This window comes from Myotis nattereri (assembly GCF_964212035.1).
Source record: "Myotis nattereri genome assembly, chromosome: 8".
Classification (NCBI taxonomy): Eukaryota; Metazoa; Chordata; class Mammalia; order Chiroptera; family Vespertilionidae; genus Myotis; species Myotis nattereri.
The window spans coordinates 58,434,411-58,452,151 of NC_138083.1; the positions used below are offsets into that span (position 1 = coordinate 58,434,411).

A 17,741-nucleotide genomic window follows, 5' to 3' on the forward strand; every position below is an offset into this window, starting at 1 on the left:
AATAAAAGCCCAGCAACTGAACTGTGGAATGACCAGAACAACCAGTCAACCAGTCGCTATGACGCACACTGAACAACAGGGGGCAGAGGCTCAATGCAAGAGCTGCCCCCTGGTGGTCAGTGCGATCCCACAGTGGGAACGCCGCTTGGCTAACTGGGATGAGCGGCGCTCCCACAGGGGGCCGATCCCCGCAGGCCATGCCCCCCACCAGTGCATAATTCCATGCACCAGCCTCTAGTGATACTATAAAACAAAATGCAGTTTGTGTGCTTTGATTCTGATACATGACTAATGTGCTTAATCTGAATCTATAAATCAATTGATGTAATGCATTGGCCAGAGCTGTTGCATGTATAAATAAGTTCTAAATTTACCTGAGATCCTTATGCTTACTGGGTTTCTTTTCTAAATAATAAAGATTTCATGTGCATATATGATTGTGTATGTATACATGTATGTGTATATATTTAATATGATGGTCTTTATTTATACTTGCACATAGTTCTGATGAGATGTTAAAACTTGCATTTGAAGTGACCTTTATAAGGCCAAGTGAGTAGTAACACCCAAAAGTGCTCTGCAGTAGTTTATGATAGAATTTGTGCTGTGGTTTATTAATGTTGTCAAAAATATTTGGATTATTTTTAACCTTCTTCAATACCTTTGTCATGAACCCCATTAGATGTTTCAGTGAGTAAGTATATTGATTAGGTTGAAGATTCTTTTGAAATCGAGTCTCCCTAGACCTCTCAAGGCAGAATTGTATATTTGCTTTTCTTATAATAATAATTACCTCTAAATTTAAGCAAACACTGCCATTGTGTTTACAAGTTCCTGGCACCTGAATCTATGCAACTTGCTGAAGAGCATGAATCAACATTTTCTCAAGCTTGGAATTTCATATGGAATATTACTAAAATATCTGGTAGACAAGACTAGTCTACTCTGTTTCTCACTAAACTTAATAAGTTGTAATTTCATTTTCCATATCTCTATTTCTCCAAATATGAATAACCCAGTCTCTACTAAGGAATTTAGTAGTATATCCAGTATAATTTAGGAAGAGAAAAAGAAAAATGAAACAGTTTTAGCTTAGTGTCTTGATATAATTACCTCTCTCTCTCTCTTTTTAGTGAGATTGGGAATGAATTAATAACTGAATACAAAACAAACCATAATGAAAGTGCCTGGAATTCTCTATAGAGGTTAAAATACAATAGAAAGATTTGAAATGAACTTCTAATAGGATACTTCCTCTCTCTCTCTCTCTCTCTCTCATATATATATATATATATATATATATATATATATATATATTTACATATATATATATTTACATATATATATATATACATATATATATTTAACGGATTATATTCAGTGCTAGTTTTGCCCTGAGTTTCGATAACTCTATGTAAGAGAACATTAATTTTAACTCACATTACCTCTAACCGAGACATGTTGGCATAGCTCTAGAGGGCAGAATGGAGTCACAGTTTCTATGCCTTTTCCATTTACAAATACGCTTAACCTAAAAAAAGCTTTAAGTATTTCACATGAGAACTCAAGTACACTTAAAAAATATTTTTGACCCAGAACAGCAAGAATATTTGCCTTTAAGTAAATATAAATGCAGATCAGTGATAACCCTGCTATAATCTGGGTACAAGAATATGATGCTAACATGCTGACAAACATATGCTGCTACTAATCTATCATAATAAAAGCATTATATGCTAATTAGACCAGACATCCTTCCTGATGACCTTCCAGACAAAGCCAGGGCTGTGAGGGAAGCCCAGGTCCTGGGTGCCTGCTGGTGGCTGGAGGGAAACCCGGGTCCCAGGTGACAGAGGGAGCCGGTGCTGGCAGCTGGGGAAAGGAAGGTCTACTTTGGCACGAATTTTGTGCATCAGGCCTCTAGTTTAAAATAAATTTAAATCCTCCTTGATGCTGTGATTACCTCTGATGGTCTCAACTTAAAACCTGTGGTGACACAGTAAGCTCAAAGTATGTCAGTATAAGAAGTAGAATTTTCAAGTGCCATGCAAAAAAAATTGTATTTTCCAGAAATACACATACTATGCATGTATGTTGCATTGCCCAATGCTAGGGGGACTCTCAGCTCTTCTACCATCTGCCATGAGACTTGTAGCAAGTCACTGAACCTTGATTTTCTGTTCCAAAAATTGATATACTAATACCTCTCCAGGGCTGTATTGAGGATTTAGCAAGATAGTTTCTATAAAGTATGACTCCCAGAAAAAAAATAGGTACTCAACAAATGTTCATTTCCTTCCCATCCTCCTCTTAGATTGCTAATACCATCAGCACATTATGAAGTATTATTTTCAAAATAGTAATAAGTATAGGAGATGACTCCATTTAAAAAATAAAGGAGAACTGGAAATAAAACCTATAAGATCTTTTTAAAGTCACATTTTCTTTTATCACAGTTTATTTTATAAATGATGATTTCTTGAGACTGGCCTGGAAAACACAAAATTGTTTGGTGGGAGAAGACAGTGGAAAGCTTCATTTCATGCCCACACAGGTGGAGAAGCATGCCATGATGGTTAATGCTAAGTTGATGATTTTTAAATAATTTTTTTAAAACAGTGAGGATGAAACAAAAAATAAAATAGCTCACTCCTCTCTCCTACCCATCTCCTATAACGAATGTGAATACATATTACACTAACTGTGAAGAGGCTTAAGTCTGAGCAGGCATACTTAGTAATATAAGCAGGTTTCTCTGGAGAGTTCACTTAAAAATCAGGTATCAAAAAATCAAAGATATCAAATAAAAGGCTAAAAATAGGATATGATTTATTCCCTTACCTTCCTAATTGGGTTCAGAGCAATTGTGACATTAGCCTCTGAAACGATTCAGAAAGGAGCCATCAGAGAGCAGGGGGAAGAAAAACACAGGAAAACAAAAATCATAACTACATTATTGCCTACTGAATTTCCTGAGAGAATGACCTCATTTTGAGTATCACTATTAACTCTGTTAATAGTCCTCCATTCAAAGGAAAATCAACAGGAGAAAGCTCATAAAGTTCCCCTTAAATTTTAATTTGGTGTCTCAGACAAGTTTCCTTTCAAGATTCCTTTGGATATTATTATCATTCAAAAAACATGTTTATATTATAAACACTGAAATTTGGCATTACTCAGACTTGTGATTTAGTGATTATTTTGTTTGATATTTACCTCAAATAATCTATTCTACATTCAATAAATATAAGCCAGGCATCAAATTATGAGGTAATTCATATATATATATATATATATATATATATATATATATATATAATTGATTTTTTTACAGAGAGGAAGGGAGAGGGATAGAGAGTTAGAAACATCCATGAGAGAGAAACATCGATCAGCTGCCTCCTGCACACCCCCTACTGGGGATGTGCCCCCAACCAAGGTACATGCCCTTGACCGGAATCGAACCTGGGATCCTTCAGTCCGCAGGCCAACGCTCTATCCACTGAGCCAAATCGGTTACGGCATGATGTAATTCTTTTACTTAGTCTATGTTTTCTAACATTTTTTCCTCCTAATGAATAATAATTAAAACCACACAGGCAACCAAGACATTTTCCATTTACCTAACATATCATTTTATTTTGTTTTTTTAGTTCATCCAACATCTTAGAGTTTTGAATCTTTCTTTCACTCTATAGTGACTAGATATAGTATTTGATCACTAGCATCCAACAGTCTCTTTCTAATTTCAACTAGTTACATAAGTAGAATAAAGTTACTGCCTGGCTGGTGTTGGCTTGGTGGTTGAGCTTCAATTCCAGGTCAGGGCACATGCCAGGGTTGCGGGCTCAAACCCCAGTGTGAGGTGTGCAGGAGGCAGTCAATCGGTGATTCTCTCTCATCATTAATATTTTTATCTTTCTCTCTCTCTCCCTTCCTTTTAGAAATCAGTTTTTTTTAAAGTTCCTGATCATTCTCTTTTCTCATGTAGCCATCCTATGTGATGGTAAAGACTTTAACAATGAACACATCTCCCTCTGCATAGAGTTCCAAGGTTCTTCAGACTTTTCTCAATAGTATATAGTGAATGCTCAATAAATGGTAGCTGCTATTATTATTATTACTTGACATTTACTCTCCACTTTATTATAATTAAGGCCAGGAACAGAATGCATACTCACCGTCCTGAGAAAATAGGTACCATATAGTCACTTGGCAGGTTTTCCTTCTCCTCCCCAGAGAGAAGGCTTTTCTTGGCTCTCTTCATTTGGGGGCTCAACTTGGATGAATAATCTTCTAACATCAGATTGGAATCTGTAAGTCTGAAACAAAAGCCCTAATATCAGACAATAACAAAAAATGTCTTTAAAATATTCAAAATACTTATAAAATAAGGTTTTACCTGGGGGGTGGTAGGGGGGTGTCACAGAATCCTAGATCTCTAACGTTATAATTATCTTTTATCTTTAGAACTAAAGTGAATGAGAAAGCCCTCTAGACAGACATAAGAGAAAAATAGGCCTATAGAAATTTCATGGCTTTCCCACCTAAGTTTCAAGGGAAAACAGCAGTGCTTTGCCAGAGGCTAAAGCAAACAGCAATTAGCATAAAAGTACAAAAGAGACATTGGAAGACCAATGGACTTTGATATTCAGCAAGGCTGAATATCAGCACAAGACTTCCCTGCTGTGATTGCAATGGCTCAAGGCGATTTCCTGATAACCCTTACATTATTTACCAAACTTTACCTTTGATCTGCCTGTATGCATTGTTAAAGGGCAAATGTGTATTCAAAGTAAGTAAAAGCAGATGGACAGGTCTTGGTCTCTCTGTGCCTCTTCACAAAAGAGGTTTCCACCTGGCCCCCAAAATTCATATTTCTTATATAGCATTTTCATTTGCACATTGGCCCCTCCTACAGATCCTGAACCCCACCATGCAGGTCGAGGCAGTGTTTTTGTAATAGTTCCAAATACTTTTTGCTGTTAAGTTAATGTCCACAATGTAGACAGTCTATATCTATACTAATAAAAGGGTAATATGCTAATTAGGGCAGACATCTTCCAGACATCCTTCCAGACAAAGCCGCAGTGGCTGCCTGAGGCTCAGGCAAGCTGCGGATGGCGGCTGTCGCTGTGAGGGCTGGGCCAAGGATCAGGCAACTGTGGTGGCCAGCAGTGGCTGCAGCAGAGGCATGATGGGGGTGTTGCCTTCCCCTGATCCACCCGGTCACCTCCTGCAGAGGGAGGCCAGAGGCAGCAGCAGCAAGAGGGTGATGGGGGTGGCACCTTACCCTGATTGGCTGGTCACCTACCACAGAGCAGGTAGTGGGCCTAAGCCATCGGTAGGACATCCCCTGAGGGCTCCCGGACTGTGAGAGTGGGCAGGCTGGTCTGATGGACACCCCCTCCAGTTCACGAATTTTCATGCACCAGGCCTCTAGTATATATATAAATGGTTTGTATACACTGTGCATCCAAATCTTTTGGGGGATTAAAAAATATTCTGGATAGGGAGCTCAGGCAATTCAGATGCAGGGCCTTTAGGCCAATGAGTTGGGAACACTTCTCAACTCATTCTATAAGGCCACTATCTATACTAATAAAAGCCTATGTGGTTGTCACGCCCTAATGCTGTGATGCCCTCACACCCTCACATGGTTACAATCCATCACCAGGAGGTTGTGTGCACAGTGAGTGTGTGTGGGTGGGCGGGGACTTGAGGCTGCATGTGTGGCATGGAGACAGGTCCTGCGGCTCCACACAGCGATGCTGGGGGCGGGTCCTGGCAGCTCTGCACAGCGACACTGGGGGCAGGACCCCCAGCTCTGGCCTACCTCTTTGGGGCAATCCATAGAGGAGCCCCAGATGGGTGGGCGGGGCCTACCTCTTTGGGAAGATTGATCGTGGGGCTCCCGCACTGTGAGAGGGCACAGGCCAGGCTGGGGGAACTCCCCCCCACCCGAGTGCATGAGTTTCATGCACTGGGCCTCTAGTTACCTAATATCAAAACTAAACAAAGTGCCCTAGCCAGGTAGCTTAGTTAGTTAGGGCATAGTCCCGATATGCCAAAGTTGCAGGTTCCATATTCAGTTAGGGCATATACAAGAAGCAACCAATGAATGCATAAATAAGTGAAACAACCAATCAATATTTCTCTCTCCCTTCCTCTCTCTCTCTCTCTCAAATCAATTTTTAAAAAACATAAACATTTAAAAAAAAGTTTTAAACTAAGACCCATGTTACTCATGAACATAGAGGTAAAAATCCTTTAAAAAATGTTGCCAAACTAAATCCAGCAACATATAAAACCAAGTGGAGTTTATCACAGGAGTGCAAAGTTTATTTAACATTTGAAAAATCAATTAGTATAATAGAATAAAAAACAGAAACCACATTATCAATTAATAGATCCAGAAAAAATACTTGGCAAAATTCAGCATTCATTCATTTTAAAAACTCCTGCCAAAAGAGGAATAAAAGGAAACTTCTTCAGCCAGATTGAGGCCATTTATAAAAAATTTATAGTTAATATCATATCTAATAGTAAAAACTAAATGCTTTCCTCCTAAAGTTAGAAACAAGGTTATAATATTGTTCTTACCACTTCTATTCAACATTTTATTGATGCTTCTAGCCAAAGCAATTTGTCTTAAAAAAAAATTTACATTGTAAGGATAGGCATATAGTTCAATGGAACAGAATTGAGAGTCCAGAAATATTGGTAAACCATTACATTCATGGTCAATTGATTTTTGACAAAGGTGGTAAGGAATTTAATGAATAAAAGGATATCTTTTCAACAAATGGTGCTGAGATTATTGTACATCCATTTGCCAAAGGGTGAATTTATAATTTTATTCAACATCACACACACAAAATAATTCATAATACTAGTAGACTATATTTTTAAATATAAAAGCTAAAATTATAAAACTCTTAGAAGATAAGAGGAACTCCTTATGGTGCTGAGTTAGGTAAAGAGTTCTTAGATATAATACCAGTAGCATGATTCAAAAGAAAAATTGGAGAATTAAACTTCATTGAAATTAAAAATTCTGATCTTTTAAAGACATTGTTAAGAGAATGAAAAGACAAGGCACAGAATAAAAGAAAATATTTATAAACTGGGCTCCTCATACATTGTTTTGGGAATGTAAAATGGTATAACTATTTTGGAAAACAATGGTGTAGTTCCTTATAAAGTTGACCATAAACTTAGCATCCAAACCAGCTGATACTTTAGAAAGTACAGTTATAAGTTCAATTCAAATGTTATGGAACAATAGACTTTCAGATTGTGTTATATGTTAGAGTACCACTGAAATTTTCAGGATTTATTTTTGAACTTTCTATAGCAATTTCATTTTTCAACAGAAACTTATTCAGCGTTCATTGTATGAAAAATACTGTGCTGTGCTTAACACTGGGATGAGAGGGAGATATGAAGATAAATACCATTGTTTTCTGAGAGCTTTATATCTAGTAGGGGAGTAAATGCTACCAGGCCTGGCAAGTTGTATTATGTCAATGGAAAAAAGGATGGAAGAACAGAAGGAAGGTGGGCAAATAAGCAGAAAGACAAATGCAAACAAAATTAGAATTCACAGGCTTGACAGAGAATTTCTGTCTGGGCTTATCAGGGAATCCTTTGTGAAAAGCTGGGCACTGGAAGATGGGTAAGACATCCCAGAATGGGCTGTATGTACAAAAGCCTAAAAATTAAAGCTTAATTTTCATTGCTGAATTATCTATGTTTTGCCATTAGACTTTACTGAGTGGCCATTAAAGAGCTAAACTCATTTTTATTATTCTAAAATTGTCCCTTTAAAACTAAAATCTTTATATACATTTACAACTTAGTACTGTTGCTTATAAACAACTATTTACCAGAGGAGAAAGAGGCAGTGGTTTTAGTGACCTATGGGACAGCTTCTCAAGAATGCACTTTTTGGCTATCATTACTCAGGACTTCTGGTATCTGAAGTTCCATTTATTTCACCTTCAAAACTTCCAGGAGGGTCAGAAACAAGCACTTGAACTTCACATTCTATTTTCTCATCTCAACTTTTCTATCACCCATATTTCCTCCCCTGAAAGAAAATACTTTCTTTAGGCTTTTGTGAAAAAGTTATTTTCGGTATACTTTTGAATTAGAGCAGTTTTGTTCTATGCTGTTCCTTTGATATTGTCATCATGTCAGCCTCAATACTGTCTATTGACCTTTCATTCTCTGGTTTCCTAATATGGACACTTATGTAGGTCTCAGGAAAACATCAAAGTTAGTAGACATGTAGGATACCAAAAAGAGCCCATCTTGTGTTAATACACTTTGCAGAAAACATATCTTGTAAGATACAAGCATGAATTTATTTTTATTTTTTAAAAAATATTTTTATTTATTTCAGAGAGGAAGGGAGGGAGAGAAAGATAGAAACATCAATGATTAGAGAAAATCATTGATTGGCTGCCTCCTGCACACCCCCTACGGTGGATCGAGCCTGCAACCCAGGCATGTACCCTGACCTAGAATTGAACCATGACCTCCTGGTTTATAGGCTGATGCTCAACCACTGAGCCACACCAGCTGGGCAAGCATGAATTTAGTTTGACCAACATCACCCTTGAAATTTATTGACATGTAGTGTCATAATAAATAAGTATCCCTTGGCTTTTTGTTTTTATTTTTTGCATTAGTTACCATACACTTAGCTTTTTTCCCCCCCTTTTCATTTCAATCTCATGGCCATAAAAATCTCACTCTTAGTTTTTAAAAAAAATTTTTTTAGCTAAGATCTCCCAACTTAAGGGACAATTTCTTTCCTCATTTTACAGATGAAGAAACTGAGAGGTTAAATAGAAATATAACCACAGTTTTTTCTTGTAGTTATTGCTTTTTTATTATTTAAATTTCCACTGAGAAGTAATATTGAACTCTTCTTTTCAGTAACTCTTCTCAGCTGAACTAAAAGCAAATACCATGAGGGTCCGAAACACTTCTCACCATAAATGTAGAACAGTCATGTGTTCCAGAAAGGGTATGTGGGTAAAACACTGAGAGATTTAAATTTTTTATGGTTCTTATCTACATACACTATTCAGTTTTTATCTGTTTCTAACTATTTAAGAAATTAATTTAAGTAGACTAGCTTATGACCTATTTTTAAGCAGAAGTGAAAGAATTTACTTCATATTTCCTAGAAATCATATTATGCAGGACACTTGACAATGGGAGATGCCTTAGGGAGTCTAAGTCTGCAGACCAAACATTGTCCAGGGTTTTTATAAAGGTTAGTCTTATTAACTTATTTACAAGGTCACCCAGAAACCCACATCCCACTCCACTTTGGGGATGGTCCCTGTGGTTTACTAGACATTTTATGAAAGTTCCCTTCCTCATTTGAGGTGCTCCTGATTTCTCTCGTTTCATTTAGAAAGGCGGTTGTGGAAAAGGTCAAGCCTGTTGCAATGGATCCTCTGACCCTCCAGAACTCCGAGATCTCTGCAGGGAAGCTCAGTTACACCCAACTGCGTGGCAGAGCTAACAGTGGACACAGCTAACATTTCACCTCCAAGCTCTGGGAGGTAACGGCTTTGTCCTTCCCCTACCTTTAGCTGACTCATTCCATTCCTACTCTATTAAAGGACATGCTTTCCTTCTCACAGCATAACTCACCTGCCTATGGAAGATTAATGTCATTCTGAGAGTATCTTGTATCATCTAAACTTGAGTTTTACCTGCAAATAGTATTTGCACAGGAAGCAGAGAATGAATCACGTCTTTCTGGGCCTCAGTTAAAATGCCTATAAAAGGAGGGGCTTGATTTAGGTGAACTTTTGGTCTCTTCCTGCTTTAACATTCCACAGTTCTATTCATCTACAAATTGCTGATTATATGAAACTGGTATCACCAGAAGTGAGACTCTTTTTCTGCCAACGAGCTGCACATTTATAGCCGTGAGACTGGACGCAGGAGATTGGTGCCTGGTGAGAGCTCCTCTCCTGGGACTCAGCGTTTATCTTTGGGATTCAGAACATAACTGCCTTTTAAAGAACTAAGTGGCTTTTCTGCTTGCATTTGATTTTCCTCTGACCTTCTCCTACTGAATAGGAAGCAATGCGACTTGTCAATTTCTTAAATTTCTTAAATTCTGGAAGACAAATCCCAGAATGTTGTACAGTACATCCTCACTGAACATCTTCAATAGGTCCTTGGAAACTGCAACTTTAAGTGAAAGGGTGTATAATAAAACCTATTTTATCATAGATTAATTGATATAGATAAGAATTATGAATAATTCTTACATTCCTACAGCATATTTTTGGTCACAAAAATATCACTAAACTTCTAAATAAAGACTCAAGCACTTCTAATATTAAGTATTGAAATAAATGTAAGCTATACAGACATTTAAGAAAGATTAATAAAAACAAGTAAGATAATAATTTTCTAACGTCCATATCCTAAAACAGGGCCATGGGTGGCCAAAGCCTATCCTGGTAGCTCAGGGTGCAAGGTGAGAGCCCACCCTGGACAGAATGCCATTCCATTGCGAGAAGTACCCACACCCACACTCACTCAGACTGAGACAATATAGACAAGCCAACTCACCTCACATGCACATCTTTGGGAAGTGGGAGAAAACTGGAATACTTAGAGAAAACCCACACATGCATGGGGAGAACATGCAAACTCCACACAGACAGTAGCTTCGGCTGAGAATCAATTTATTTTTCCTTGTCAACATTATAACAAAATGACATTGAATGAAACAAAATTATTTGAGGACCTGCCGTATTGATTATTCACCCGATATATAATATTTTTAAGCAGAAATGAAAGTGTTATATTGGGGTAGGGTGCAGGCTGCAATACCCAATATACAATATATGTATATTTTTCCTTATGTATAACTAGAGGCCTGGTGCACGAATTCGTTGGGGTCCCTTGGCCTAGCCTGCTCCCTCTCACAATCTGGGGCCCCTCGGGGGATGTTGGAAAGCCGGTTTTGGCCCAATCCCCGTAGGCCAGGCCGAGGGACCCCACTGGTGCACAACTGAGGGCGGGGAGGAACCGTAGGAGTGCTCCAGGGCATGTCTGGCCCATCTTGCCCAGTCCTGATCAGCCGGACCCCAGCAGCAAGCTAACCTACCGGTCGGAGCATCTACCCCCTGGTAGTCAGTGTACGTCACAGCAACTGGTTGAATGGGCAAACAAACGGTCAGACACTTAGCATATTAGGCTTTTATTATATAGAATAATACTTTTTATTTATAGAAGAGGCTATATGACTATTTCCAGAATATAAAACCCTGATATAACAGCAGCTTTCAAACAAACTTACCCTATATAATAAAAGGCGAATATGCAAATCAACTGAATGACTGAACAACTGGTGGCTATGACACATACTGACCACCAGAGGGCAGACACTCAATGCAAGAGCTGCCCCCAGGTGATCAGTGCGCTCCCACAAGGGGAGCACCACAAGTGCAGCAGCAGTGGCAGGAGCCTCTCCCGCCTCCACCGCAGCACTGAGGATGTCTGACTGCTGGCTTAGGCGGATGTTTGGGCCCAAGTCATCAGTCAGGCATCCCCCAAGGACTCCCAGACTGAGAGAGGGTGCAGGCCGGGCTGAGGGACCCTCCTCCCCCCTGCACCGGGGCATGCATTTTGTGCACCGGGCCTCTAGTTTCCCATAAGAGTCTATTGCAGCAGTTGTCAACCTGTGGGTCGTAACCATCAGAAAACACATATAGCATATCAGATATTTACATTATGATTCATAACAGTAGCAAAATTACAGTTATGAAGTAGCAACAAAAATAATTTTATGGTTGGGGGTCACCACAACATGAGGAACTGTATTAAAGGGTCACGGCATTAGGAAGGTTGAAAGCCACGGATTGGTTCAGTAGTTTTACATAATTCAGGTTCAGCCACTTAAATCTACAGATGGGTTTTAATCTCCATACAATTATGATCATTTCATGTGTTTTTCTTACTAAGTACCATAAAAAGCAGTAACAACAAAACAAGATACTTCATTGGAATCTTTGGAATGGAGAATAAACAAATGGTTTTATCATCATCATACTGCTAGGTAGTCTCAAAAGATCCACTGTATACAGAACATCCACATGGATCTTTTCACAGCCTCAAAACTCCATAGGAACTTAAGAGAACTTAAGAGCTTAAGGGAACTTAAAACTCCGTGAAAAATCTGATGGAATTTAGAATTTGGCTAAAACTAATAGATCCAAAAACATGACCACTGATCACCACAGCCTTTTTTATTGTGCATCACCAGATCTTGCCTGGACTATAGCATTAACCTCCTAACTGGCTGACCTGCCTCTATTGTGTCCCATAGTTTGTTCTCCACACAATAGCCACAGTGATCCCAATACAACTTAAGTCAGATCATGTCACTCTCCTGCTCAAAACTCTGCCCCAGCCCCCTTTAACTCAGAATAAAGTCTTTACAAGGCCCACAAGGGCCTACATGATTGGCCCTACTCTGTCCATGACCTTTCGGACATCTTTCCATCTATTCTTCCCCTCACTCCTCTATTTCCTCACTGGTCTTTTTTTTTTTTTAATATCTTTATTGATTTCAGAGAGGAAGGGAGAGGGAAAGAGAGGTTCCATTAATAAATGCCCTGGGATTTTTTTGTCTTAGAATTTGTGCCTTTCCATCTATTGTTCCCTGCTCTAAATCTTGGTTATTTTGGTGTTTAATGGCTTCTCCAGGAGAAGGGCAAATAAATAAGCATAACACAAACCTATATATTGATGCTTCAAGAAAAAACTGGTGGCAGTGTGGTCAAGGGGGGTTGTTGACCATTAACTGGCTCATGTTCCCATGGAAAGGGGTGGGGAACGTTCGTAAAGGGGGTCAAATTGCTATTCCATCCCTTTTTCGTGTAAGGAAGGTCATTTAATCTTTTTGGCCTCCAATTTTCTCTTTTGTAAAGTAAGGATAAGAATTTCTACTTCTCAGGGCTAATATAAAGATATAGTGGTACAGAGGATGCTATGTTAATTACATTATGGGGACCGAATTTTAATTTGTTTAGAATCAGACAATTAAATGTCTACCATTACCACAGAGGGTTGAGACATCCCCAAATTCTTCTATCATTCAAGAACTATGTGCTATGTTGTTACTATTTTTTTTTAAGTTATTCATTCCTACTTATCAAGAATAACAAAATATTTTTTATTTCCATATTTTTTTATCTTCACCTGATGATACTTTTTCCATTGATTTTTAGAGAGAGTGGGAGGGAGGGAGAGAGAGAGGAAAAAAAACAAACATTGATGCAAGAGAGACACATTGATTGGTTGCCTTCTGCACACAACCCGAGCAGAGCCAGGGATGGAACTGGCAACCTAGGTACTTGCCTTGACCAGGAATCTGAACCCTCGATCCGTCAGTGCACTGGCAAATGCTCTAACCACTTACCAACTCCGTCCAGGGCTATTATTTCCACCTTAATGTGTGATCCAGCTTACTCAAAAGAAAAGAAAGTAACTTATTTTCCATAATGCCATATTATCTGTAGGCCTCTGCCTTATTTCATCTCAACTCCTAATACTGTTGGCATTAGGAAAGGGATCCTCAGGCCATGCACTGGGCTGTCTGGTACATGTGTTGACTTTCTAGTGCAGTGGTTCTGACCATTGTTGAGTCACAAAGTTCTCTGAGAATCTGATAAAAGCTTCAACAAAAAAATTCTCATCTGTGCCTAATTTTGCACATAATTTCAGATCATCCAAGATTCGGTTGAAACCTATTTATGGACAGAGTTTAAGAACCTTTGCCTAATGGTTATAAAGTGGCCATGAGTACCATTTCTCTTTTAGTCCCTGATAATATTTGTGGACTACTAGCATAAAACAGTAATTTGTATCATTTTGTTTTCCTGAAATACTTTCTTTTGTCACTGTGACTAATAATAAAGGCATTTAGAATAAGCCTCCAGAATTTATTTGATAACCCTTGGCTCGGAATGCAATTGGTAACTGATCCGTGCTATAACCACATTGACTCTGGATGAGCCATTGTTTGTAAAACTGAGGTCAGCCAAATCCTGAGCACAGTATAAATCTCTGTAGTTTCCACTTTAACACTAGACATCTAACTACAAAGCAGAGGCTAAAATTAGATCACACCTAGTACGTACATATACTCCAAAGAATTGTAGTTTCAACCCTAGGGGTTTTAATAAACAACATTGACCACAATCTAAAGAGAGATATTTCATTTAGCAGGAAAAAGTTGCTCCACTTTGAAAAGGTTAAATAGGACTTATAGGAATTATGAAGATTTTTAAATGTTCAAGGAATATTATCTGCACCTATTAGCTCTAGGTCTAAAAAAAGAAAGACTAAAATACTCCCAGAATTAGGTTGGCTTTCTTTTCTTTTACATTGCATTATACAAAGGAAAAATAGTGGCATTTTCTTCCCTCTCATTTCTAGGTCAACATGTTTTTACCAAGAAGTTTTAGTTATTCAAATACAAAAAGCCATTAATAAATACCTACCTACATAAATACATACATAGCAGGAAGGAACAAGATATGAGGTTGACTATAGAAAAATAACTACAGTACTGTTTCCTATAGAAAGTTTATTATGTGAGACTCTTTATAGCTAAAATGGCTAAGTCTTCCAATGATTACATAGAGCAAATGTTTTCTAAATAAAATATAAAAATTCTCAAAAGATTAATTACTAATGTTTGGTGTAATAGATCAGATTATGAATAAATATAAATACTGCATATGTGGTTAAAAGTATTTGTGTAAAGTTAAAATAATTTTAACATAAAATTTAGCAATAGAGTTGAAGTAAAGAACACAAAAACACAAATTCATAAATTCTATAGATTCTACAAGCATCAGTAAGTACACAAGGAAGTACATTAATAGTGGTATGATAATGAAAATACCCATCTTCTATAGACTCAGCACAGATAGTGCAGGAAAATGGATATTTAAAATACAACCCTCCTCTTTTATAAGACAGCTGCTTTCCTAAATGAGGTTATTAAACATATCTATGGAATATTGTTCAGGAGAGCAAAATGATGCTATCACATACAGACGGTGTTAATTCCTCCCAACTTTCCTTTGCAAGGCAGTTCATTTGAAGCAAGTGCTAAAAGAAATGAATTTCTGTCAGTGACAATATTTCCACATTTGCAGCCAATTTGAGATCCTAATGAATATCCTATGGCAGAATATGACTCATGAAAGTGAGATTGCAAAATGAGCCTGTTCCATTTTAAATGGAATTTAAGAATGTTGACATCATACATTCCAGGTAAACCCCACTGGACTCTGGCTCTGTTACTGAACATAGCAGAAGCTCCCAGGAGGTCACTGTCAGTGCCCATGAAATGACAGCCCTACTTCAGGTGCTCCTTAATCCCAATAAGAAATCAGGAATTTCTGCCTTCAGAAACCTTCTTCACTTTTGTTCATACAAACCACTGTGTTATTTCCTCAATAACTATTTTAATTCCCAGAAATACATGCCTTTTCCAGGTGTCCTAACAGATATTTTGTGGGGTCAAATTTTGTAAGGCTTAAATTTTCATTATGTTTAGAACAAAAATGCAACCTATGTCAGATGGTTTGGAAAGAATTTGAGGCAGCAGGTCATTATTTACCACATAGCCCAGTGTTGAAATTCAGCAATTCTTTGTGAGGACAATAGTTTGATTTTTTAATAAAAATCACATGCATCTTGCCAGGGGGCTTTAATCCCCTAAAACATTTCATTCTGGGTATTGAACAAATTAAAATTAGCTTGGACTGAGAAAGTAAATATCTACTCAGCAGGCTGGAACAACAGACAGAGAAGCCAAAAGCAAAGTCACAGGAAACATTTCTCCCAAGGAACACTAGTGCTATAAAGTGTCATGGCAACTTCCTTCTTTGAGTGACCACTGAAACTTTCATCTCTAATATAAAGACTATCAGGTTGGCCCTGACCAGTTTGGCTCAGTGGCTAGAGTGTCGGCCTGTGGACTGAAGAGTCCCAGGTTCGATTCCGGTCAAGGGGATGTACCTTGGTTGTGGGCACATCCCCAGTAGGGGGTGTGCAGGAGGCAGCTGATCGATGTTTCTCTCTCATGGATGTTTCTAACTCTCTATCCCTCTCCCTTCCTCTCTGTAAAAAAATCAATAAAATATATATATTTTTTTAAAAAAGACTATCAGGTTGCTGTTTGAAATTTTATCAGTAAGAATGTGACATCGCACTCTTGCCTGGAAGACCTCAGGAGCTGCTGACACAGAAAAGCAGCTTGATCCCCAGGCCCAGAGCTGATTCCACATAAAGGGTTTAATAGGACAGTCCATGCTTCCCTCAACTCACTGTTTCCAAAAAACAGCATCCTGGGTTCCCTTTGCAGACCAGACTTGCATCTAAATTCCACTCTTTCTAGAGTCCTATACTAACTCTTTCTTTGAAATGGGTCGATAAATGTAATTTTGTGGGACTCCAGGTTTGTTCCTGGTATTCTTAGGCTGAGTGAGTGAGGTGGGGCATGTTTTAATTAAATGCTCCAGCTGGAGAAAATGTCTGCTGCCTGAATAACAGTGCTGAATTTTAACACTGGCTTTCAGATACTGAAAAATTAGAACCCATCTTCATGGTGTTGTGGATTCCTGTGACCTGTGAATTTTAGATTCTCTACTGCCTTCTCATCTAAGTAGAAACATTCTGAAAGCCAGGAAACCTGTTATGAGTGTTGAAATGATATTTTCTGGCTCTCTACTACAAATGCAACCTGTGGCAAACCATATCTGCTTCTAAAAATCAAGCAAGGATTCCCAGGGTGACTGTGAAGCACTTTGAGAAACTCAAAGAGATGGGGTGAAGGGAAATAGGAGGTCCCAGTTCTCCCAAATACACACACTTGCAGAGATGCCAGATTTAAGAAGAAAAGAAAACGTGATGTGGGAGGGGTATTTGAAGAATGAGCCTTTGCCCTAAGGTTGGAAGGCTGCTTTTGACATACCCATGGGAGTAACCATAATCGTAGGCTGAGGCCGCCTTCCGACTGACTGCAGATGACAGGGAGGACTCGGTGGTGGCCTGGGACGCCTGCTGCAGGTAGGAGGCTGATGACAAGGACGCCTGGCTAAAGGCCTGGGATTCCTGGCGGCGCGCAGCCAATGAGCGGCTGCTGTAGGCTGTTGAGCCATGTGTGTAGATGGCAGAACTTTTCTTCTCCTGCTCATGGTACTGGCTCATGGTGGTGCGAAGGTCCTTGTTACGGTAGCTGCGATCATAGTGCTCATGCAATTTCTGATAAAACGGCAGAGACATCGTGTGCCCCCAGGGAACCAGGCAACCTATAAGAAAGTAACCATTTTTTGAGTAAATTATTAAGGAACAAATCCTATAGAAGAAGTAATCAAAACCAATGTGTAAACATTAATACTCTTATCTTTTCCCAAGAGTAAGTGGAAATTGATGTGAAATACTGCTTAACTGGCTACTCAATGAACTTCCTACTTCATGCCCAGCTGTCCTTGTGCAACTTTCTTTTTCCTTTCTTCTCTCTTCCTCTTCTCCCCTCCCCTTCTTCTCTTTTCCTCCTTACCTCCTTCCTTTCATATATATATTAGGTTTTTACAAAGTTTCCCTTTCCTGGCTATTGTGCTTTTCCTCAGAACTTTTTTTTAAAATATATTTTTATGATTTCAGAGAGAGGGAGAGAA

At 38.6% G+C, this 17,741-nt stretch overlaps 1 protein-coding gene across 1 annotated transcript in view; it reads right to left on the minus strand.

The window, feature by feature from the left end:
• Positions 1-17,349, minus strand: part of MYOM1 (myomesin 1) — a 110,959-nt gene extending 93,610 nt beyond the window's left edge. The window contains exons 1-2 of the mRNA XM_081096938.1: positions 17,036-17,349; positions 4,179-4,319 (exon numbers count right to left, since the gene is read on the minus strand). Of these exons, the coding sequence (XP_080953064.1) occupies positions 4,179-4,319; positions 17,036-17,346 (452 nt within the window). The 5' untranslated portion in view covers positions 17,347-17,349. The remainder of the gene's footprint in view (positions 1-4,178; positions 4,320-17,035) is intronic.
• Positions 17,350-17,741: the final 392 nt, after the last annotated feature.